This window comes from Lissotriton vulgaris, chromosome 7, assembly GCF_964263255.1.
Source record: "Lissotriton vulgaris chromosome 7, aLisVul1.2, whole genome shotgun sequence".
Lineage (NCBI taxonomy): Eukaryota > Metazoa > Chordata > Amphibia > Caudata > Salamandridae > Lissotriton > Lissotriton vulgaris.
In genome coordinates, this window is record NC_141695.1 from 1,506,176,372 (window position 1) to 1,506,200,379 (window position 24,008).

At 43.9% G+C, this 24,008-nt stretch overlaps 1 protein-coding gene across 2 annotated transcripts in view; it reads left to right on the top strand.

Moving 5' to 3' along the window:
- TRPC4AP (transient receptor potential cation channel subfamily C member 4 associated protein) overlaps positions 1 to 24,008 on the top strand; it is a 729,914-nt gene that overhangs the window by 224,179 nt on the left and 481,727 nt on the right. Inside the window, exons 6-8 of one of the 2 annotated variants that reach the window (XM_086932356.1) lie at positions 629 to 757; positions 8,852 to 9,053; positions 13,822 to 14,022. In XM_086932356.1, coding sequence (XP_086788482.1) covers positions 629 to 757; positions 8,852 to 9,053; positions 13,822 to 14,022 — 532 coding nt within the window. The remainder of the gene's footprint in view (positions 1 to 628; positions 758 to 8,851; positions 9,054 to 13,821; positions 14,023 to 24,008) is intronic. The other variant, XM_086932357.1, reaches the window with a different exon arrangement.

Genomic DNA, 24,008 nt, shown 5'->3' on the forward strand with positions numbered 1-24,008 from the left:
TGTAGAAAGTTCCAATAGTTTGGATTATTGGTACATAAATTGATAGGAAGGACTCCATGCTGGATTCAAATCTGTTGTGATCAAACAAGACTTCATATTATTTGGAGGAACACAAATTTTAGAACACCTATAATTGGCGGCCAGCTGGACCCAGTTGGCATTGATTATCCTCCATTTCTTTGTCCTGGGTGGGAATGTCTGAGATAGCGAAATGACACCCGTGAGCCGCTGGGCTTCAAACCAGTTGTTTACATTTCTGAGACAGTATGGGATTTCTAGTCTCTCAGTTGTTTTCCAGTTGCTATAATCCTATACATGTGTTTATATATTTAGAGCTGAGGCTTAGGGCTAGGCCGAGGGGCTGATGTGCAAAGACCATGGCAGTTTGAGGGGACGATCTGTGATTGCCCTTCATGTTTTTCGACAGTTTAAGTTGTGATAAACTTGTTACAGGTAATGTAATGTTTACTGATGCTATTGTTACACTGTATCTGCATCGTGAAGTAGATTTCCCATGTGTTAAGTCGAATGTTGACAGGCAACACTTTCTTCGCCAAATGTAAGTTTGCCAAAATTCTTATGTGTTTTTATTAAACCTTTTTTAACCCCCCTTAATTTTTTTTCTTAGACGGAAGGTGTCACCAAGCGGTTGGCAGAAAGAAGTGACTTTGTGTTGTTTCTGTTTACACTTATGTCAAACAAACAGACCTTTCTACAAACTGCTACACTCATTGAAGATATCCTTGGAGTTAAAAAGGTGCGGAACAAGTTATGCAAATTTGACACAACCGATTCCCACTAAGATTGTGAGACTGTTAATTGCTTTTTTTTTTACGGTGATTGTTGAATGATTCTGAGGCAGTTTTGACATTTGTTTACATAATACAAGGGTATGATAGAGTTTTATCCATAAGACGATTTAAAATTAGAGGTTATGTTTTCCAGTTGCCGTGCTTTCTTCAGTTGCCATTGAGTTTGAAATTTGCGCCTATTGTGCCTCTGATTTGAATTTCCACTGATTCTAATGGAAGTTATTGATATCTTTCTGAAATCTTTCCTCAGTCCATAATTCACTTCTGAACTGTTTTTCTGGTTTTAGAATGTTCTGCTCAAACTTTTGCCCAGCACTTGTTTTTCTGTGAACTATCACATTCCGCGTACTTGTACAGTATTTCCAAGATGTTATTCTCTGTTATCTAAGTGAAACTGCTTTCTTCATTTACATTCTTTTTTTTTTTAATTTTTGAAACCTTTATTGTGCAACATAAGCCTACAGGTACGGGCCCACAACCATTCTGGCCGGCCTCGAAATCGATTGGTAGCACAAAAAGCAAGGTTAGAACAGCCCAGCAGTCCCAGAGACGAAAAGCAGCAAGTATCCGAAACATTACGTATGGGAAAAGGGACCGCTGGGTACAGGATAAATTAGGTTAATTTAAAAAAAAATTTAGATAAGAAGGATCAGACGCATTCAATCCACCGAAAGCACATAGCGGGCAATGATCACAGCAGATTATCAACAAAACGAAGGGTAACAATCGAAAGATCGGCATAAAAAGATACGTATCAGGATAATAGCATATATTCACAGTACATACTGGTCATTACCCGCCCCATGAACGTGGAACATCTTAACTAATGTTAGTGGTAAGACTAACAACAGAAACAATAAGCAGCGCTACACCTAGCCACCATACTGACCCAAGAGAAGAAGGAAAAAGTGAGAAGAACCAAGAAAAGAGAGGAGAGAAATAAGGCCCATAGAAACTAAAACGAAACAGAAAACCCCGCCCCCCAACCCCCCACCCTGCACGCATGCAGAGGCTACGGCCTACCCCCCCCCCCCCAGCAGTGTGCCTGTCGCCCGAAAAACCGAGACCCGAAATTTAGATTCAGAGAAGGGAAAAAGGGAAAAGAAAAAAGATTTAATATAATACCGGAGGAGGGCAAACCCAACAGGCTCCCGGTCTCCCCTGCCATTAGTGTAATCGCCACCCCAAAAGAAACAATCAACTACTACAGTCTCTTAGTACAATAAAAATGGGGGCGAAACATCACGTAGTGCGCCATTAAGTATGTCGTAGGAACTCGCCAATCCGCTTCCCCTCCAGCCACACAGACATCAAACATTAGTGGAAATCACTTAGCCCTGGCCCGTCTTTGTAAGTCCCCCGTGCCATGCCCGCAAAGGAGATGCCGTCTCAGTAGACAAAAGAAGACAAAATGTCCACGCCTGGCCGGGGCGCAACTCGCCATCACAAAATGGACGACGCCGGCCACAGACAGAGTCTCATCCATTGTAGACAATCACTCCCAGTTCCAAGTCTGAAAAAGCATACCACCGCAAAGATACAGGGGCGAGGGAAGAGGCGGCAGTCATAAGAGGCAACAGTAGCTGAACCAGTGTCTGAGTCATCAGCGGCGCTGTAGCGGACGGGGCCACCGTCAAATGCTGGGAAAGGCGTCCTTCATAACAATGGAGACATGTAGGCATTCTGCCCCAGACACCCACACTATCCGGGATCGTCCATTCCCCTACACATCCAAGCAAAACCACAGGATCCTCCTCAAACATAGGTGGGGGCAATTCCTCGCGCATCTGGAGGTCATCCGAACGCAGTTGCCCCAGTGTGATCGCAATATCGTCAAGCCTTCCACCAAGCGCCCGTTGGCCATCTCTCCAAGCAGACTGAAAGTCATTCAGAGCGGCAAGGATGTCGCTGCGGGACAGCACAGGCTGAAGTCCCCACATCGAAGAGCTACTCGGTGCCTCACACTCGCCCTCACGCAGCACTTCAGTGGACAAGGTGTAGTACTCCATCTTATGCAGGCACCCGTCAGGCGTTTCCAGCTGGACGGGAGAACAAAGGCAGGGCAGGGACAAGACCGGTTCAGGCAGACTGCTGCTGGAGTCTCGAGGGCTTCCAAAGTGTGAACCCGAAAAGCAATTAGTGGCAGTGGCCATCTCCTTTCCGACTCAACGCCAGGCTTAAGTACGGGAGCGGCCAGTGATAACCGGGCAGGATAGAAAACAAAGCCGATAGGCTCACCTTTCGAAATCCCCAGTCAAAATCAGTTCCACCGAGCCACCATGCCGAGGATGCACTCCAGCCGCACCGTGTGACAGCCGGGGCACCCTCAGAGAGGTCCGCTCTGGAGTTGCTGCTTCCCGGTGGGCCGACTCCGCCCAGGTCCTGCTGGCCGCCGCCGATGAGTCAGTGCCCGGCTCTGTTTAGCAGTCTAGGGCTCGGCTCAGGGTCGTTTGAGGCCATCGGTAAACTCCACCAATATGTCCGTCTGCGAGGCCGGTAGAGACATCGGAATCGCGCATTCGGCATCTGCGCGCATTCACCTTCGCCCCGCTGCCATGTAATACCGAAATCGTGCTCAGGATAGTCTTGCGGGGCTCAGAGGCATACGGAGCCGGGAGCTTACACGTCCATGTCGATCGCCATCTTAGCTCCTCCCTCCTTCTATTTATTCTTGGCCACCTTCATTTACATTCTTAATTTTTGACAATTAATTAATCCTATAGTTCTTTCTAGTGTTGGGTTCCGATGTTTGCAAGTTGTTTTTCGTCAAAGAAGTCTTAGCAGTCACAAAGTAAGTTGACTCCTCCTTTCGGTGATAGTATGGGCATTGACTCCATTTTAGTTTTTTTCCGCCATCTGCTTCGGACATGTATTGCTGCGCTCCGATTTGAAACTGTCAATCTAGATCCTTTTGGTGCGTAATTCATTCAACCCTCGTCGGTATTGTTTTCGATCCTGTTCCCATCTTCTGCGTGTCGAATAACTTCGGAAAACTTTCATTATCCATAAAAACTTTATTGGCGACCTTCGGGCATAGATCTTCTCCGGTTTCAACTCTAAGATCCTGCATCCTGTCTTCCGCCGATGGAATGGACCCCATTCGAAATCTGTCCTAGGTGCCATTCTAAATGCCCGTTTACCGATCTTCTTAAGGTCTGGAACCTTTGTCTCTCCCTGGTGCATAAAGAGGAAGACTGCGACACGTGTCGGTCATTCTCTTTGAAAAAGACTCTGAGACCGTCCCTCTCGACGCAGAGACACGCAGTGACAGTCTATCGAAGAAACTCCTGATATCTTTGACATAGAGGCCGAACAAGAAGAGATGGAGGCGTAGGCGGCGGAACTGGAAGTGTTTTATTTCGTTCAGGACTCTGATTTGGAGTTCGAGATAAAACTCGAGTCCCATGTCATTCCATCTGGACAGGGTGCTGTAAGTACCAAATCCCCATTACCCACGAAACACACTCCAATCAAGCCAAAGGTTTCTTGGCCACCACTGCCATCAGGCCATGGTCTGCACCGAGACTCCAATTCCAACGCCCCACCTTCCAGCTCGGGACCGAAACAAAAAAGTGAAGCCTTTCTGTTCAGGATCGAACCAAGATTATCCCCCCCCTCATAAAAGAGACAAATCCAGCTTGGCACCGAAAGACAAAGATGCTCCTTTAAAGCCACCGGAGCAGATTCTGGAGCAAATGCAGCACAAGCTGGATCCACAACAGAAAATAATCCACATTAACCATAAAACTGGACACATTACCACTGCACCAGTGATACCACCTCCAAAAAGGAAGATGGACACTGAGTATAGAATACCTCTGAAGTAGAAAAAGGATATAGCCACTAGTTCCATTAATATTCCTCCAACCACTCCACCCTCTCCACCACTACCTGTCATACCACCATCGGACTCATTGCACATTACACCTCCAGAGTCTCCAAACATAGATCCTGATATAGCTGATAATCAAGACGATGATTATTAACTGCCTGGCAAATGGGATGACTTTAACATTGATCCACCGGGAGACTCAGCTCATGATTTGTATCCAGCCAAACCTTCCCCTCCTGATGACAATAACACATATCAAGAATTAATTGCCAGAGCAGCCACTTATCATGGGGTCACTTTACGTAAAGAAGACCTAGAAGGTGATTTACTTTTTGAAACTCTAGGAAATACACACCGAACATCTCAGTCTTTGCTCATGTTCAAGAACATAATGAGGCATGCACACACAATCTTTAAAGATCCTTTTAGGTTACGTATCCTCACACCTAGAGTAGATAAAAAATACAAAGCTTCTTCACAAATACACAAAGCTCAGGAGAAGCACCTCCTCCTGATAAGGAATCCAAGTTAATAGATGCCTCAAGAAAAAGAGTAGCTGCCTCATCAGCCAATCATTGAAAAATAGCCAATACTCAAAGGCTATTAGCTAGGTATGATAGGGCACATTGGGATGAAATGGAAGAATTATTACAATATCTTCCAAAGAACACAAGCAAAAAGGCCAAAAAATAGTGCAAGAAGGCAAGCTTATTTCTAATTCATCCATTAGATGTGATTTAGATGCTGCAGATACTGCAGCTAGAGCAATCAATATCAGCATTTTACTAAGGAGGCGTGCATGGCTCCAAATTTCTGATTTTAAACCAGAGGTTCAACAGACTATTCTTAATGCACCATTTGACAAAGAACATCTTTTCGGACCTCAGATCAATCGCTAGAAAAGATGAAAAAGGACACAGAAGTGGCAAAACAAATAGGTGCCCTTCAGTCGCCATCAAATAGAGGTTCCTTTTGTCGCTCCTTCTTCAGAGGGTGCTCCAAAAATAATACAGATGCCTCCATATCTTCATACTAAACACAAGCGCATATCCTTCCTCTATAGGATTTTATAGAGGTGGATACAGAGGTAACAACTTCAGAGGTAGAGTTACAACATCACGTACCCCACCCGCTAATGACAAACAGTGACTTGATATCGGCTCCCCCAGAAAATTCATCACCTTTAGGTGGAAGATTACATCAGTTTCTACCCATTTGGCAGTCAATAACAGACAAATGGGTGTCGGATATTATTCAACATGGTTACTGCCTGGAACTCACAAGCAACCCTTCCAACATCCGCCTTGTGTTCACAAACCGTCTTTAGAACACATTGGACAAAAACAATGGTTCTGTTGGGAATCACATTTACATTGAAAACATACGAATAAATACTGAAAAAGAACTATCCTCTGAATGATATGTCTGGAAAATAAATTTCAAAGGAAAATGCAAAAACAACACACCTGACCACAATTGACTTTTTTTGACAAATCTTTAGTATTTTGTCTTTCAAATGATTTGATACTCAAGTTGTTAAGGAAGCTGTCCAAACAAAACAATACATCAACACAGGGTACATTTAGGGAGGTGGGTCATGACTGGTGACTAGGTGCTCAACATGAATTCAAATAGAAGACCTACACATAATTATATATATTTTAAACATAAGTGTCCACATTGAATTACAGTTGTTTCAAACAGATATATTATTTCTCTAATTTGGTTGAAACTTCTGTGTGGACCAATACATAGACAGAACGTCGACGTTTCGACCCTTAATTGGATAACGGGACGGAGAGAGAGTAAGACGTCCCGTCCCACCCTAACGCAGTGATCGCCAGCTTTCATGCAGTTACTAGGGATGATGGCATCATGCATCACGATAGGGCCTCATGCAAGACTAAACATGGGCCCTCTACAAGAATGCTTAGCACGTCAGTGGAATCAAACACCGGTTCAGCTGACCGATCTAGTGTTGGTAGACAGCCACACTCCTCGCTCTCTGCAGTGGTGGAACACACAAAATCTATCAAACGGGCAGCCGTTCATCAACCCTATTCCACAAGTCGTGCTCACAACAGATGCACCTCTCATAGGGTGGTGAGCACACTTACAACAGTTGACATTTCAGGGTTTTTGGAACTCCAGACAGCAGAACTAATACATCAACTACTTAGAACTGCAAGCATTTCAACTAGCGTTGACAGCTTTTCTATCTCACCTAGTATAGAAAGTTGTCTTAATCCTTCTGAACAATATGACAACAATGAACTATATACAAAAACATGGGGGAGGGACACACTCTACAACTGTCACACCTCTCTCAGATCATTTGGCGTTGGGCAATTCATCACAAAATCCATCTACTAGCAGAGCACCTTCCAGGCACAGACAACATTTTTGCCAATCTCCTCAGCAGAAAGAAACAACAAATACACTAATGGGATATTCACCCACAAGTTCTCCTTCCGTACTTCCAAAAATGGGGATTTCCACAAATAGACCTCTTTGCCACTGCACAGAACTCAGAATACTCAGACTTCGCCTCCAGGTTGCCACACCCTCTATCTAAAGGCACCATGTGGGGTACCTCAGGGGTCCTCCTTGAGCCCTACTCTTTTTAATATATATGTCGCCCCTCTAGCAACCATAATAAGAAAATGTGGGTTTCTACCAGTCTCCTACGCCAATGACACCCAAATAGTGGTGTCGGTCTCAAACAACTTGGAGGAAACAGCAGACCGATTCAACAACTGCATGAGACAGGTTAACCATTGGATGCAGCTTAACTGCCTAAAATTAACGGTGATAAAACCGAAGTTATGCTGCTCGGGACGGATATGAACTTTTGGTCGCCAAAATGGTGGCTGGATAGTTTAGGCGACTGCCCTTCCCCAGTGGGCAGTCAGAAATCTGGGAGTTATATTTGATAATACATTATCCTTTAACACTCAGATAAATAAACTGTCTTCCACTGTGTGGTATATTCTGTAAATGATAAGAAGACTACTGCCTTTTATTCCCCAAGAATCATGCAAAACAATAGTAACGACATTGGCCTTGTCCAGGTTGGATTATGGCAACGCCTTGTATGCTGGGATACAAATCCAATATCTGACAAAACTCCAGCGTCTACATAACGCAGCTGCTAGGTTGGTGCTGGACATCACCATATCTGAGCTGGTTGCCCACAGACTAAGAGCCCTTCACTGGCTACCAATGGAGAAAAGGATAAGGTTCAACTCAGTCTGCCTAGCCTATAAGGCCCTCCACGGTGTAGGACCACACTTTTTAAAAACTCATCTGAAACGTTATGAGACTCCCAGGAGCCTGAGATCCGGGCAGGCAAAATTGATTCAGGTCCCTAAATTCAAGCAGGTCAGGTGGGGGTGGGGGGTAAGGAGGGGGTGGGGGGGGAGTGGTGGGGGGGGGGTAGGGGGGGTAGGGAGGGTAGGGAGAAGCTTCCTGTTGCAGACGGCCAAGACCTGGAACCTTCTCCCTATTACAATACCAAAATAACCCCTAGCTACTATCATTCAGGAAAGCTGTAAAAACCTGCATTTTTTCCTCTTAGTTAGAGCATTATATCATCTGCAGTTCTGGTCTTTTACATCGACTTAGCGCCAAGACGCCCTTGGGCATTCGTGCGCTCTACAAATTTTCACCAGGCTAATGAAGGACAGGCAGCGCTCAAAACACTCTTTCAAACAACTGCAACACCCTCTGGTTAGCCACCGCTTTTGGAGGATACTGCTATACAGTCTATGCAAAGCATGTGCATCTACAGCACACATGACTCGAACAGATTGTTATTTACCCTGTAAGTATCTGTTCTTGGCATGTAGAGCTATAGATTCACATGCGCCCTCCCTCCTCCCCGGACGCCTATGGCTGTTGCAGTTCTTATTATTCACATTATGTACGTATGGACATCTCTCTACTTGTGACTGAAAAGACTACTTCGAAGAAAAACAACTTGCAAACATCCAGACCCAATACTAGATGGCGGGAGTATGCAAAGCATGTGAATCTACAGATCTACATGCTAAGAACAGATGCTTACAGGGTAAGTAACATAATCCTTTCCATCTGAGACAATACAAACTCAGTGGAGTGGTCTTGGTACATAATTAAGTGGAAACATTTCTGTGTTGAGAAATGTAGTGTGTAAGAATGCTATATTGAATTCTTTTTGTCTTCACAGGAAATGATACAACTGGAAGATATTCCCAATCTCAGCAATTTGGTATCCAGTTTTGACCAACAGCAGCTTGCAAATTTCTGCCGAATTCTTTCTGTCACTATTTCAGAACTTGACACAGAAAGTGATGATAAAAATACATTACTTGCCAAAAATGCGCAACAGAAGAAGAATTTAGCCCCATCAAGAGCTGAAGTAAACCAAGGTAAATGAGCAGATGAAGGAATAGGTTTGACTGATGCTTTTAGTGAAGAGTGTTCCTAATATCAGTAACTTGTACCATTTGTGAGAATATATCTTTTGAAGTAAAAATATTAATGCTTTCTTTCGCATACCCTTAAGATGTAGCTGATTTGTTGCACCAGTCGAGACTACAAATTGACGCCTAACTTTTATAAGTCATCAACAGCTACTGGAGAAGTTAGCTTAAAATCATTTAATGGTTTACAAGTGCACAGTCATTGCACTGTAAATCTTGATGAATTGAAAAAGTGGTACCATGGTCTTAGGGCAAGCTCCTCAAATGTAATTGTCTTTAATTTCTTCCCGGTATAGAGAAAGCTTTGGACAAGAGCATCATGCTTGTAACCATATTCCCACAACCCCAGATTTTGCTTTATGGATCTATTATACATTCATGTTCTGTACCTATACATCTAGTGGTAGTTGGGGCTGAAGGTATCTTAACACCCCGTTTTCCTTCAGTCTCAGTGAGTTGTATCCCTCCACATGTAAGTAAGGGTCATTTGAAGATAGAACCGTATCAATTCCTGATTCAGTAAAGAAGCAGCATACATGCATTGTAGGACCAGTAGAGAGAGTTACACGAAGTGGCAGTAAACAGATATTGGTGTCTGTCATTACTACTGTCTGTAAATTATGGGTTAGAGATGGGCTAGAGAAATCACTGAGTTGCTGACCGTGGATATCTGGAGACCTGGATTATGTTTCTAGTTTTTGAACTTTTATGAACAAAGGAGATCATTGGTAAATAACGTAATTTCAATGTGCCCCAAATTGGAAATGTTTGCAATGTAAGTCTATGAAGAGTACCATTTTGTATGTTGTGGTCGGTCAGTCAGTGTTTAGGCACATTTATTACAAATCACTGTTTGATTCCTATCTCTAACTATATTGTCCCCATTTAACTATTTAGAGAATTTATGGTAGAAATTCTTCTTTCATAAATACAAAACAACTATGAAAATTAGCGCAAGTTATTTGGAAATGTTAACCTGTTTTACGTGTTTCTTCATGTGTATTGATTATAAATATTTATTCTGAAATCAACAACATGTTCTCCTTTTTTGTGGAGGCCATGCTGCGTGCCTGACTGCTTACTTGTATGAAATCATCTACATTGTGTGTTTCCCTTTGCTCCAGCTTATGCTTAGTATCCCTGTAATTGCTAGCCTGTCTTTTGGACAATCAGTGGCATTGGTGTATCGCTTTGTTAATTAGCATACATTTTCTAAGAAGTAAAACATTTCTGCAGTCCTAAAGAACTACATTTGGCTTTCAAGAACATTATGCCCATGTACACTGATAGTAATATTGCAAATCCCGCTCGACATTATTAGGCTAACCCAGTAAAGCTGCACATAGCCAGCCAGAGGCTTAGATGGGGAGTAGTGCACTTGTAGTTCTGACCCTGCCACTTAAAATGCAGAAATATGTGATGTGTCAAAGTCTAAATGCAGATTGCAATGTATTTATCCTTACGGTCCAGACAGACCAGTCGTCTTGTAGTGATTCTGAGAAGATAATTGGGTCTCTCGATATTGAAATGCTTGTGTAGGAGCCACACCTTAAGCTCTCTTAGATTCGATACACTGAAACTCCCAGTCCTTCACAAGAAAGGTTTTGCTCCGAAAATCTGTGGGGTGAAAAGTTGTTAGGCAAATTATCTGCTTAGATTTTATTGCTTTAGGCTGCATCTTCCTCCTAAAACAAGAAAAGCACTGTTTGGAAATACATAACTGTGTATTAGAGCCATGCATCAGAATCACAACCCTCCAGTTGTGAACAAACTACCTTGGCCTTCCTTACAGATGTACACAGGAATCGGGGATTAACCTCTACTGAATATCCTATTAGAAACGTTTGATCGGTGCTAGCCCATTCATTTGAAAAATGCCCACTTCCCCCTCCTGTGGCCCACCAAGTCTTAAGGATTTTCATTGACTGCCTTTCATGACCTGTCATTCTTTCTTGTAGTCCCTCAAAACCATCCCCATAATTGTCACGTTTTGGGATCAGTGTCGGTGGGGTAGGACATCATGCCCTTTATGTAAGACCTGTGACATTCTACCATTAGGTCCTTGTGTAACTTTGCCAGGAGCTTTAAGCAGGCAGGCCGGCACATCCACCTTCATCTTTGATGATGAAATCCTTACTGAGACCCTCAAGTGAATAATGTTCTCAGGATTCAACATATCCTCCAATGCAGACCTCGGACCTCATTTCTGGGAATTCATTGGGCCCTCCTCGCTCTCTTGTATCGTAGGCTGATTTTTTCTTTGGGCTGTCTGACTGGGTGTGCTAAGTGCCTTGTCACCTGTGGGTGTATGATTCTTCTGAGACATTAAAGGCAATTTGAACTTCCTCTGAGGTTGGCGTACCCTCCTCCTTGGTGGCATAAAGTCTATCTGCTTGAGTTATCTTATTAGAGCTCTTTAAGTGTGAGTTTTGCATGTCAGCTAAAACTCCATACATAGGTGTTACAAAGACATCTGAATGATGAATAAAGTCAGTTTTACTTTTGCCCTTGCTATATACAGGCCTTCTCCGAATTCTCAGACCCCCTCAATGATCCTGGTAGATTTCTTGTTGTCTTCTCTCCTTTGCAGGGTGACAACTTGGAGGGTACAATTAAGCCTTTCTGCTGTTTGCACAATGGTCCAAGCATACAATGACCACGTGCTTCACTAGCACTTACACTGCTGCCTATGGCCTTTCGATAGCTGCTGACCCACAATGTAAGATGCAAATAGCTCTGAACTGTGGATATGCTTCTAATATTAATTTGTGTTTAATAATGTCTTTTGACCAAGATGGTCATTGATTCTGATTATGGCAGGATATATTTATGTATGACTTAAATGTTGTGTCCCAAGATGGATTATTAGGTTTTACAAGTACAATTTGCCTTACTTGTAATCCTAGGGATCCCTCGTGGTTATCATTAAATTCAAGATTACCGTCTTCTTCCTCTCCCTGCCAAATCATAAAAGTAGCAGTGAGGTTAGTCAAAAAAGTGAGCTTCATGAAATTGCACTGTTCTTCTAGATGTTGGTGCCCTTTGGCCACCTTAAAACAACAGCATCAACATTTTTTATATTTCCGCTTTAAAATTAAGAATTAAATGATTTTCTGCCTAGTGGTTCAATAGATCAGAAGTTAATTTTACTTGAATTTAATTTTCACTTCAAAAATGTATTACCTTTTTACTAAGTTTTTGTTCAAATGTATTTTGGAAAGTGAGTGTTCTTTGTTATGGAGAACTTTAACTCTTAAGTTACCATTCCTTTTTGAAGCCTTTGTGGGGTCTGACAGATCGAGGTTTTGCAAGTGTGTGTGTGTAAGAATTTGTACCTTGTAAATCTAGTTAGAGAGCAATGGAGTGCTGAACAAGGCATGGGCCCCGAGATACGATTCAGGGTCATTTACACGGAGGGCTGCTGTTCACAGGCAGAGTCCTATTGTGTGGATGGGGAAACTAACGGAACAATGCGGGCTCAGTCATACATGTCCAACCAACGCAAGCATAACCATGCTTATGCCTTAACAGCGCATACGCGTGGTTAAGGCAATGTGTGGTCTAGTTGCCGAGCAGATGGGCGGAAGGGAAGAAAGCTAGAGGAAGGACGATCGTGAATCGGGCGAGGACGTTATGAGGTAAGTGGGGCCAGGTCTTGGGTGGGGTAGGTTTTACGACTCAGGAGGGGGTTGGGTTTGTAGGGCAGGGAGCAGTTTTAGGGCTCAGGGCGGGGGTGCTTGGCTCGGGGTAGTTATAGGGGACATTTTTTATGGCTCAGGCTGGGGGGGCTGTGGTCGGGGTCCGTGTAGTTTCTAGGGTGGGGGCCCGTTTTTAGGGCTAATGGTGGGGGAAAAGGGGCAGTTTACAGGGTAGGGGGCAGTTTTAGACCTTAGGACGGAGGGGGCCAGGGTATTTTAGGGATATAGGTCACTATTTTCAGGGCTCAGGGCGGGGGGGGGGCTGGTGGGGGTTCTTTTTGGGGTGTGAGTACAATTTTTAGGGCTCAGGGCAGAGGGAAAAGGGACAGTTTACCTGCAAGGGGCAGGGGTATGATCTTTAGCACGCATGTCCCTTTAACAATCATGTCTTTACCACGAAATTGCATAGTAAAGGCACATATGGTAAAGGCAACTGTCTTAAAGGCATGCGTGGTAAAGACACGGTCGTTGTAGAGACCTCGTGGTATAGGCATGCGTTGTTCAGGCATGCCTTGTACCATCATAGAACTGTGTGGGTGTTGTGGTGAAATCTAAAGCGGTGGGACATTTGTTTCTTTCTGTATCTGAGAAGAATTAAGGCAGTTTTGATATTTATTTTGATGCTGTTCCAGATCCTGACAAGGATGAGAAGGTCCTTATGTTTTAACCCTTTATGTAGTTTTTTCCAGTCTGATGACCTGACTTCTTGTGTGATTCTATCCACCTGAGAACTCTAGAACTTTTATTTGTGGTAGTTAACTTCTTTCATTACAATGGTCATCTAATGAACTATCAGAGAGTAATAGACCATGCACAGACATACGCCAAACTGCTTCTCTAGGTGAAGAAGTGAGCAGAAAATCTATGTATCTACTTTCTTATCTGAAATCAGAGCTATTCCTCTTTATTATTGTGTTCCTTTGTGTGATAATACATTCCACTTGCTTGATGAAAAAAAAATAGTACATTTCTGGTGTTTTTTGTGTGTAAATTCTATATTTATTTTTCTTCTGCAGCCACTCTCTTGAACATTTCTGGGTTTATTGAGCGATTATGCAAGCTTGCAACAAGGAAAGTATCAGATACAACTGGCCCTTCTAGTTTCCTACAAGAGTTGGAGGAGTGGTATACATGGCTAGATAATGCACTGGTGTTGGATGCCTTGATGCGTGTTGCCAGTGAAGAAGCAGAGAGCAGCACAGGTACTTGGTCTAGAGGTACCTTGCATACGTTCTGTATATTTTCCTTTGTGACAGCCTTTAAGCATGCAGTTTTCCCATAGAACTTTCTACTTGCCCTATTATTAGCTAATAAAGTGAAGGTCTTTAATATTAACCTCTATGTAGGTTTCTTCACTTTTGCTTTCTATGGTACTGTGAGACACCCACTTCGACGGGGAATGATTCAAGCATATGAATCAATGAAAGATACCATTACTGGAGAGCTCCAGTTGCAGGTAAGTAACTTATTTTCTTCTCACTAATATGGATAGCTTTCTTGGGGAAATTGTATCCCATCCTACTCAGGAGGGTAATGGACAGGGGTGGAGGGTGAAGGTACCAGGTTCCATTCTGTTCCCCACTGTTGATGAATGCTAGACTTGGGCAAGGTCAAATGCACTTCTCAGGTGTGCCTCCAGGTTGACTTGGGTGGGGAGGGGACTGATCCACCGGGAGCATGTTTTCTGTTTATACTATCAGCATCAGGCCCCTGACTGCGAAACTACTCTACTGGGCTAAGAAGCTCAATAAAACACCATAGTGCTTATGGCAGAGTGCATGGAAGAACCTTGTATTGGACCAGTGATTCTCAAACTGTGGGTCTGTAGTGGGCTGAATTTTGGTGGGTCATGGACGTTATGCAAAACATAAAAATGGCTTTAATTTCTGTATTTATCTTGTCACATTTGCTGCGCTACAGAGATGGAGGCCAACTGTCAGGCTATGGCTTCTGACAAAAATGCTGCTTATGTTTTTTAACATGGGGATGGTTTAAAAAAAAAAACTCCACTCACTTTGCAGTTAGAAACAAAAGTCAAGGGAATTATATTACAATCTTGCTGGAGTATAGTGTGTGAAAGGGAAAGATGAAGGATGTCATTTTGTGTAGCACAACAAAATGTAAATACATGTAAACTAAGTGTATTTATTCAGCAGTTCAGAAAGCAAAAAATAAAGCACATTTTTTGTAATTCTGAAATGTTGTTGAAACAAAAAGTTTACTAGGATAAAAACAAAGCAAGACACTTTTTCTTGGTGATGTGCAATGATAAATATTCACTGAAATCTGATTTCCACGGGTCATTTGTGAGCATTATTATTATCAGTAAAACTGTATGTCTGTGCAGATTTAGTTGCAATTTCAAGGAAAAATTGACTGTATTAAATAACAGTGTGCTACTACACGATGCTTTAGTTGCAGTAAAAAGTCGCCCACCTCTTGTCTATAAAAGCTAGGTGGGTTGGAAAAGTTTATCATGCTGAAAAGTCGGTCTTGGTTCTAAAAAGTTTAGGAAGCGCTATACTAGGCAATTTGACCCTGCCACAGAAATTGCAGAAAATGGCTGGTGGGAATATGATGGGGCTCTCAACAGCCCTTTGAACTCCCAGAAGTAGATCATCAGACAAAATAATTTCTCCTGTTTTTCACAAGAAAATAATTGCTCAGAAAACGTTTTAGTTTCAGGGCAGAATGAATAATTGCTCCTATAGCCTTCAGCACTGCGACTTCTGTGTCTACTGTGTCGCCCTGCTCCTGGGAAAAGTTTAACATGTGCGGTCATAGTCATTGATTTAGGGGAGTTCTGTTTGGAAGCCTTTTTCAGTCTGTCACACCCAGGTATCCCTCGTAAGCACTCACCAGGCAGATAGAAATTTGCCATTCTTCCCATAGTTCTAGATAGTGGTAAAAAAGATCATTCTTACATAAGGTTCCTCCAAGGGATTTAGCTGCTTCTCTGATAACTCACAGATGTTTCTGCTGCTCCTGCAGCAGAAGAGCCCACTGAACCTAGACAGTTTCTTGATATTGGCCTGATTGAAGCCTTGGCTTCTTTAGGAACCTTGGAAATTCTGACGGCCAATTGAGCATCTGCTGCCTCACCCAGATGTCGTAAAAAGTGGCTGAGCACTTTACTGATTAATAACTAAGCTTTGCCTAGCAGTGGGAATGCTGCCATTAACTTGCTGGTTCTCTAAGAAGACCCTTGTTGATTACCAGACCCGCCTCCAAGGTTACAGCCTCCCCCAGCTGGGGTCCACTTTAATTAGTAAGGAGTATCGCCATTCCGTGGTCAAGACTCATGTAGTATTGTCCAGGTAGCAAATCATACCCCTGCATCCACCCAGAGAAGATGTGTGGTGAAATTAGGTTATCACTGGCCTAAACTTGATGTGTGATTTAAAAGGATCTTTTATGAGGGGCCCAGTAATATCCAGACTCGTGTCCAGGTCTTTAACAAGTTTAGAGTGAAAAGTCACCATCTTGCCATCAATTTCTGGCTTCCCCTACCTTCCCCTTTCAAGAGGGATGAGGCATTTTGGTGGCCTCAGAACCCTTATCCAAAGGCTTGTAGAGTCTGCTTGCCACATATTGGTCCATTAGGAAGTCCTGGGATGATAAAGGTCTTCAGGCTCTAGCATGTCCTACCTGAGCTCCAGATCCAGAAGAGACGCTTGGAGACTTATAGGTTTAGCCACCAGATGCCATGACTATATCCTGTTCTTGATTCTGCTTTTAGGCGGCCTTGCCTGAGATGTCTCTGGATCACTGCTCAGGTGCCGACCCTGGCCTTTAATCAGCCTATCTTCCTATTCTTCAGCTATGGTAATGTGAGGTATTAATACAGAACGTATGTGTTATACGTTTTTTTAAAAACATATTTTTATTAGATTTTGATAGTACCATAAGGGCGAAGGGCCAACAAATCCACATACGGATATATAATTAAGAATTCGCCAAATGTGTGGATATCAAAGCATACGATTTGTATATATAACATAAAATTGCGATAACAGTACACTGAACTCTGCGCACAAGCTCTCCCACCCCAACTATATTGAGAGACAAATAACAGTTTCCCCTCACACCCAAATAAACAGACAGTACGACATATCTTAAAAGCTGCAACCCTCCCGCGAACCTACTTTTACGGGGATTGTGATGTTAAAGGAGGAAGATCTATGCCCCGGTAAGCTGCTCAACAGGACCAGATTTTCCTATGTTTTTGAGGACAGCCGCTTGCCTGGAATACTGTCATTTCTGCGCCCATACACTTGTCTAGTTCTCTATGCCACTTTCCCAGTGTCGGTGGCGAAGTGCCTTTCCATAGTTGGGCTATGTCCCGTTTGGCTGTTGTGAGGACAAGGAAGAGAAGATGCTGTTTATAGCTGTTCCCACCAATACCTTCCGTGCTATAGAGTAAAAACAAACTGGGATTGTGTGGTAGGTCCCACGACAGCACCTCTTGGAGGCAAGAAGATATTTTACGTCAAAAGAGCTCCAGGGCCACGCAACTCCACACAGTGTGCTAAAATGTCCCCTCCTCCCTGTCGCATCGTAAACATTGTGGGGATGCCACTACTCCCATATTCCAAAGACTGAAACGAATATAGTACACGCGGTGCACATATTTAAACTGTATGAGACGGAATCTGGAAGCAAACGTGGCACCACGGGGGGCTGCTATAGTCTCCGCTCGATCGTCGTCCCTTAGGTCTGGGATATCATCCAGTCATGCTCTCCTCGTTTTGTGTAATGTGTGTTGTTGTTGTAGAATGTGTTTTCAGTGTGTGGTATATTTGTCTTATTTTGTGGGCTTCTAAATACCCCTTAAGAAGTCGGCCCTCCAACGGGTAAAATTCAGGGAGGTCTGGAATATCGGTGAGCGTGGGGATCAGGGCATGACGCAGCTGGAGATACCTATAAAGTTGGGTTTTGTGAAGATGGAACTCTTCCTGAAATTGCTGAAATGATTGTGTACTAAGTTGTTTAATTACTTTTTTAACCCAGAAGCACTGTAGGCCAAACCTGACCGAGAGCAAACTCCATTCACAAGTGCTCTACACTTTAAATCAGTTAAATAGGACGCCTCCTTCCCTTGTGCTACCTTGCTGTATGCACTTGCAACACGCCTACTGGTTGTCCAGATAAGAGAGTTATTGCGGTTTTCAGGCTTAGGTGGAGAAGCGATCTAAAGACGGAATAAACCACAGGATGTGCCCTGGTAAGGTTTCCCGAGGCTGAGAGCGGCTCAACTCTGGCCTGCCTCTGCAGCCTCTCTGTGGTTATGGAGCCAGCATAGAGATGGGACTGCTGAAGCTGCACAATGTGGAACCTGGTGCTAGCTGGAATCAAGGTGCTCAGCAGAAAAGCCTGTGTGGTGTGATAAGCTGTGCACTGATTGAGGGAAAAGAAATCTCTCATGCTTCAATCTGGTGATACTGCTGCCGTGTCCCTTCATAACCCTTTGGCAGGGCCTGAGAATGCGCATGACATAAAAACAAAATGATCACTCTGAGGTGAGTGCGAACTGGACAGAGCAGGCTGAAAACATAGAAAAATACTCTATTTAATGGTGCTAGTGGGAAACCATACAACTAAAGCAAACCAAGTTGGCCTGGGCCTGTTGAAGGTTTAGCCACCTGACCATGACGCAATGAAAAGCCAGTTCTGTCAACCCACTTTGTGAACTTAGTTCGAACAGGAAGAAACCATTAGATGGCAATGGTTGAGCAACAGGATGAATAGGAACTGAAACCTCCGATTGGTGGATGTATGTGATTGTGAACTGTTTTCTGCGGAGGGAAAATGTGGTTTGAAATGTATTTATTTGACAGAGTCTGTTCAGAATTTAAAAAACGCTGAGTTAGGAGTAAGAGGCCTGCATAATTCTCTCCTTCTGGCCTGCCATAGAATCTACCACTTCCTCAGGGCTGCATTAGCAATAAAAGAAAAGCAATGTGTTCATAGCATGTGTTGCTATAAATACAAATGCTCTGCATACACCTGCCATCTAGTAGTGGGCTCTACAAGGTGTTTTACCTAAAAGAAGAATTTGGAGTCATGAGATTTGCTGTGACTCCTCCCTTGATTCCCAATGTGCATGGGCACCAACTCCATCTTACACAATTGTTTTTCGCCTTTGGGTTCGGATGTGCATTGAGAGGGCTCTGAATTTGTTTTGTTCTGTACACGTTTTATTGAGCTCCTCTATTCCATTCCAACAATGAAGTTTCGGAAGAACAGTCTGCGTATTGGCGGCTATCATTTTACTTCCCCATACACCACGGGAGGAAAGCCGATCAAGCGTCTTTTCACCTGTCATGGGAAAGATCTAGGCGAAACCACCTCTGCCGAAGCCATCAGGGTCACTTCCTCGCAACAGAAGGCTTGCTTTCGAAGAAGAACCATAGACTGAGGAGGCCTTTTCGGAGCCGGCCCAGATGAAACCGGGACGGAGCTTAAGCCCTTTTCCATATCTTCTACCTCTCCCCCACCTCTGTAACCAGCTCCACTACAAAGCCCACACCCACGACTTCTACCAGAATCCCTTGTGGAGTACCCATTCCCCTTTTAGGATCCAGGCAGTCCATATGGCCAGCCTTTGGGGTCGACTGGCAACCCCTAGGAAGCCTATAATATTAACTAGCGCTTAGAGACCCCTGCGGTTATAACGCGCTATACAAATTAAATAAATAAATAAATAAAACTACCCAATCTGATCTTACACCTGTTCCCAATGACCCCAAGCGATCCTGCGTTGGACCAACACCCAGTAATGGGGTCCCACCTGCATGATACCATGGCCTACCATGAGGTTGTTCAGAGGGCCGCTAGATACTGCCCAGTTCTTACCCTTGCTTAAGGGCATGATCAAATCTACCAAAGAAAATGTCATGGTGCCAGTAAAAGCTTAAGTTGTAATGACTAGGTTTTAAGAAAAAATATACACCCTCTCCTTGTGACCCTATCTACTTTAAGGCCTCAGTTCCCCAGACTCCCTGATAGTCCACACCGCCCACAAGAGAGCCCTGCCCAAGCCTTAGGCAATATCACTCCACCTGATAGAGTGCAAAAAATGTAATGCTGCTGGTAAGAGTGCAAAAAATGTAATGCTGCTGGTAAGAGTGCAAAAAATGTAATGCTGCTGGTAAGAGGGTATCAGTAAGGGCAGCCACACACCGGAGCATAAGCAGTTCTGTCAGACTCTTTTCCAGGTACAGAAGTGTTGAGTGGGTTGAGATGCAGGAACTTGTGAAATACCTCCCATAGGAATACTGAAAGAGATGTGATGAGAGTACGAGGGCAAGGCCATTTCTACACCTACATTTGTTGCATGCTAGATGCTGTAGGCACAGCCTCCAGGTGCTTTAACCCTTTCGATGCTGATGACGAGCTCAGCTCGTCATGATGCACAGTTGAGCTGTGCTGATGACGAGCTGAGCTCGTCATGAATCCAGCCTCAGAGCAATTTCCAGCACAGGGGGGGAAAACGCCCAGCAGCCATGTGGTTAACACTGGTGCCCTCCTCAAACAACATGCCTGCCTTTGCATCTTCCGTTTCAAACCTGTAGTCCAGCAGCATTTCCTCAACCTCCCGTTCGATGGGGAGCATCCCTTTAGCCCCTAGGTTGAAAAAATGCTATACACAATTAAAAAGGACACACGCCTACCAAGTGTATGGGTGCCCTGCAAACACCTTCCACCAGCAGGCCAGTACAGTGGGGGTTGTGTACAGTGTTAACAGACAGAAGGGCAGAGGTGGCTCTGGTAGAAAAAAAGGCTCATTCTCTAAGCAGTGGCTTCCCTCTTCCACCCTCCAATCACACATCTGTCAGGTGAGAATACTAGATTACCCAAGTCACTGACAAGAAATCATACTAGACTGGTTGGTTTTAGAGAAGGTAGACTGGACTTCTGCCTAGCTCTTCTCACATCCCACCCCGTAGACACGTCTTCAGCAGAGCCAATCTCTGACTTTTCAAGGAAGAGATACAAGAAATCCTTCAGAAAGGGGGCAGTAGAGATAGTGCGTTCACCCCACAGGAAAAGGGCATTTGCTCTCTTTAATTCCCAAAAAGGACTGCCCTCCCAGGCCTATTGTGAACCACCGCCTTCTAAACAAATACATCTAGTCTGCACATTTCCACATGACCCTTGCTGGACGTCTTCTTTCTGCTCCAACAAATTATTTACATGATGGCACTTGATGTCTAGATGCTAACTTTCACAAATTCATTCACCCTGCCCCTCACCAGTAGCCGTGCTTTGTGGTAAGTGAAAACCCTGTATGTGCCCCCTGTCTCTTGTCACTGTCCATGTAACAGTATGGGGCAAGGGGGTTTCCTAGATGGTGTCCCTAGGGCGGGGTTCCTAGGGAATGTTTTGAGTGAAGAATCAGAGTGGAGGAAGGGATCAATGGGCCTATGTGTTCCCCCTGCAGCGACACCCAGTATGCCATATAGTAGAGGGTTGATTCAAAATGTTTTCTATAGTCCTTGACAGGCAGGAGATATTCAGTCCACAGTTCATATTATGCAGATCCCTAAGCTGACCTCGGGAACCAGGGAACATCGAGATTTGTTGGTCAATAAAGCTACTCATTGGTTTTGAGAGGTCAGGCATTGTTATTCTATTATTAGGAGTGACCTAGTGAGTGCAGAGAGGATATCCTTCCTGGGGAATCACATGCCATGGTGAAAGTTTTTCATTTTCACAATGGGATTTGGTTGATGGCCTTATGGCTCAAGGCATGCTGGGTATTGGTGCCTCCAAGGTTCTTAACCCCTTCAATGCTCATGACGAGCTCAGCTCGTCATGAGGCACAGTTGAGCTGTGCTCATGACGAGCCGAGCCAAGGTGTTAAAGTGATAGGCTAATTTTTTGTTCTTGTTAAATGTAGGCCTACAGGCTGCATTATTACATTCATATCCAATTCATGTTGCTATGCTTTTATATTGAAAGATGCTACAATATAGTTTTAAATCTATACTAGGAGCTTTTTATTTGAATATTCATGAAACATGAGAACTGTGCTTCAGGCTTCTAGTCAACAGGTATACCTTAATGATTCATAGGCAAAGACATTCTTTGATGCTGTTTTCAAGAGCTTGAACCATTTAATGGTGTTCCGAGATCCATGCAAATGGTGGTGACAATATTCAAGTCATAGTCCTGTATTAATTTGAGTGTACAACTCGTATACATCATTCTGATGGATACTTCTGCTTGCAGATTCCTCACATTTTGAACATCCCAGGTGTCAGACTGAATCCTTAAAATAGCTCTCCATGACGGTAAGGACCTGAAACAGCAGTGTCCCTGTGATGTTTCTGGAGCCATACAGTGTCCCTGTTGGCGTATGGACATCAGTTCCCTTTTTTAAACACCATTAACGCTTCTGGAAATCAGTGTTTCCCTCTGGAGTGTCAGCAGACCCAATGGGTACAATGGCTTTAAACTTCCTAGTTCTGCTGATGCCATATCATCAAGTAACCCTCTCTCCATTCGTGCCTTTGCTGCCGTTGACTTGGACTACTACTCCAAAGACAGTGCTTCCCTGAATCTGCAGATTCAACCCTCATGACCGCCGCCTCCTCAAAACACGATTCCGCCAGTCATTCCATCCTCTCCTTCAGTTCCAAATTATTTCTCCAGCTGCGTTATCAACTCCACTGGCATTGCAGACAGTGCAAACGGGGGAACAACCTTCATCTCCAGCCCCCCAACAGACATCCAGGCGTCTCCACTAGGGGGGGCTTCCCCCTCTTAGACTTTTAAAAACAACACTCATATAGGTAGGCTCTGTGCCTCATAGAAGAGGGCATATTTATGTTTAGGGATTCATGTCCTCACAAAGACCCCAGTCAGGATACCAATGACTGGGATGGTCGGTCCATGGCATGGACCAAAACTTCGCAGGGCTCAAAGAGGCCCGTGCTCTGTATACCTCACCGGAATGGGAGCTGTATTGTCCAACTGGTCTTTGTTCGCCAGAGGTTATCACTTTTTGCACAGTGATTTAAAAATAAAAAATAAAGCAATAGAGATGTTGAAATTTCAGCTACCTTCTGCAGAGTCTTAACGCCAACATTCTATCTCAATTCCTGTATATGGTATCCCATACAACACAGCCCTTGGTTTCCTTTAACAAGACCTTAACAGAACTGTTTCAAGATGTCTAGTGAAACCTACCACTTCCACCGCAGTTCCCAGGATGCTTGCATCCCTTTAGGCAGGCCCCTGAAGAAGCAGTGTTCTTTTCATCACTTATGTCTCCAGAAAGGCTTGCGGGTCAAGAATCTTGTTTTTAAAATTGTTTGCAGGTGCTCTCCCCTCTACTACCTCGGATCGGAAGTCCAAGAAAATGGAGTAGTATAAAAAGGTCCTCTTCTTGACGTAAAGCATGACATTAAGATCCCTCTACGCTACCTGTCTGCCCTCCTTAGTTGATCGGTTCATGCCATCTGGGACACTGCTGAAACAGTTCTCCCCAATCTGCTAGACCATCTGCCGTCCCACTTTTCAGAATTAATAGATAATGGCCAGCCAGCCGCAAAACAAGTAATTCAGTCTGGCCTGGGCACAGCAGACTCTGTTGCCAGAGCCACAGGGCCATCCGTTTCTGTGCGAAGCCACGCATGTCTGAGTAATTCAGGTTTCACGCAGGATATCCAGAAGACTCTATTGGGCCTTCCTTTCAACGGTTCCTGTCTCTCTGGCACAATGGCTATTCTCGTTTTAGAAAGAGTCAAGGAGAAAAATGCTAGCGCAAGATCAATGGACCTGCAAACACAGCAAATAGGTCTACTGCCAATTCAGGAAATTTCGAGGGTTCTCTGAAAGGCTACTCCTTTTGAGGCTGTCAGCAAGGGTTTAGGCAGAAACAGGAGGCAACCTGCTGTACAGCAGTATAGTTATTATATAACAATAGGGATACCCAATAGGCTACAAGACCTGTGTTACAGATGTGGTACAATACAAAAAGCGGTCGAGTAGCACAAATAGCTTAAAACATGAACTATTTTACTTGCATTCACCATGAAGATTCTAGAAGTCACTGTTGCAATTGTATGCAGTTTATTTGCATTAGATTAGATTTATCAGTAGTGGCAACACAGTTGCTCCTTCAATTTGAATATATTAGAAACATTTACAAAAAAGAGAACAGTGCTCAGGATGAAAGGATGAAGGGTGGTGATTA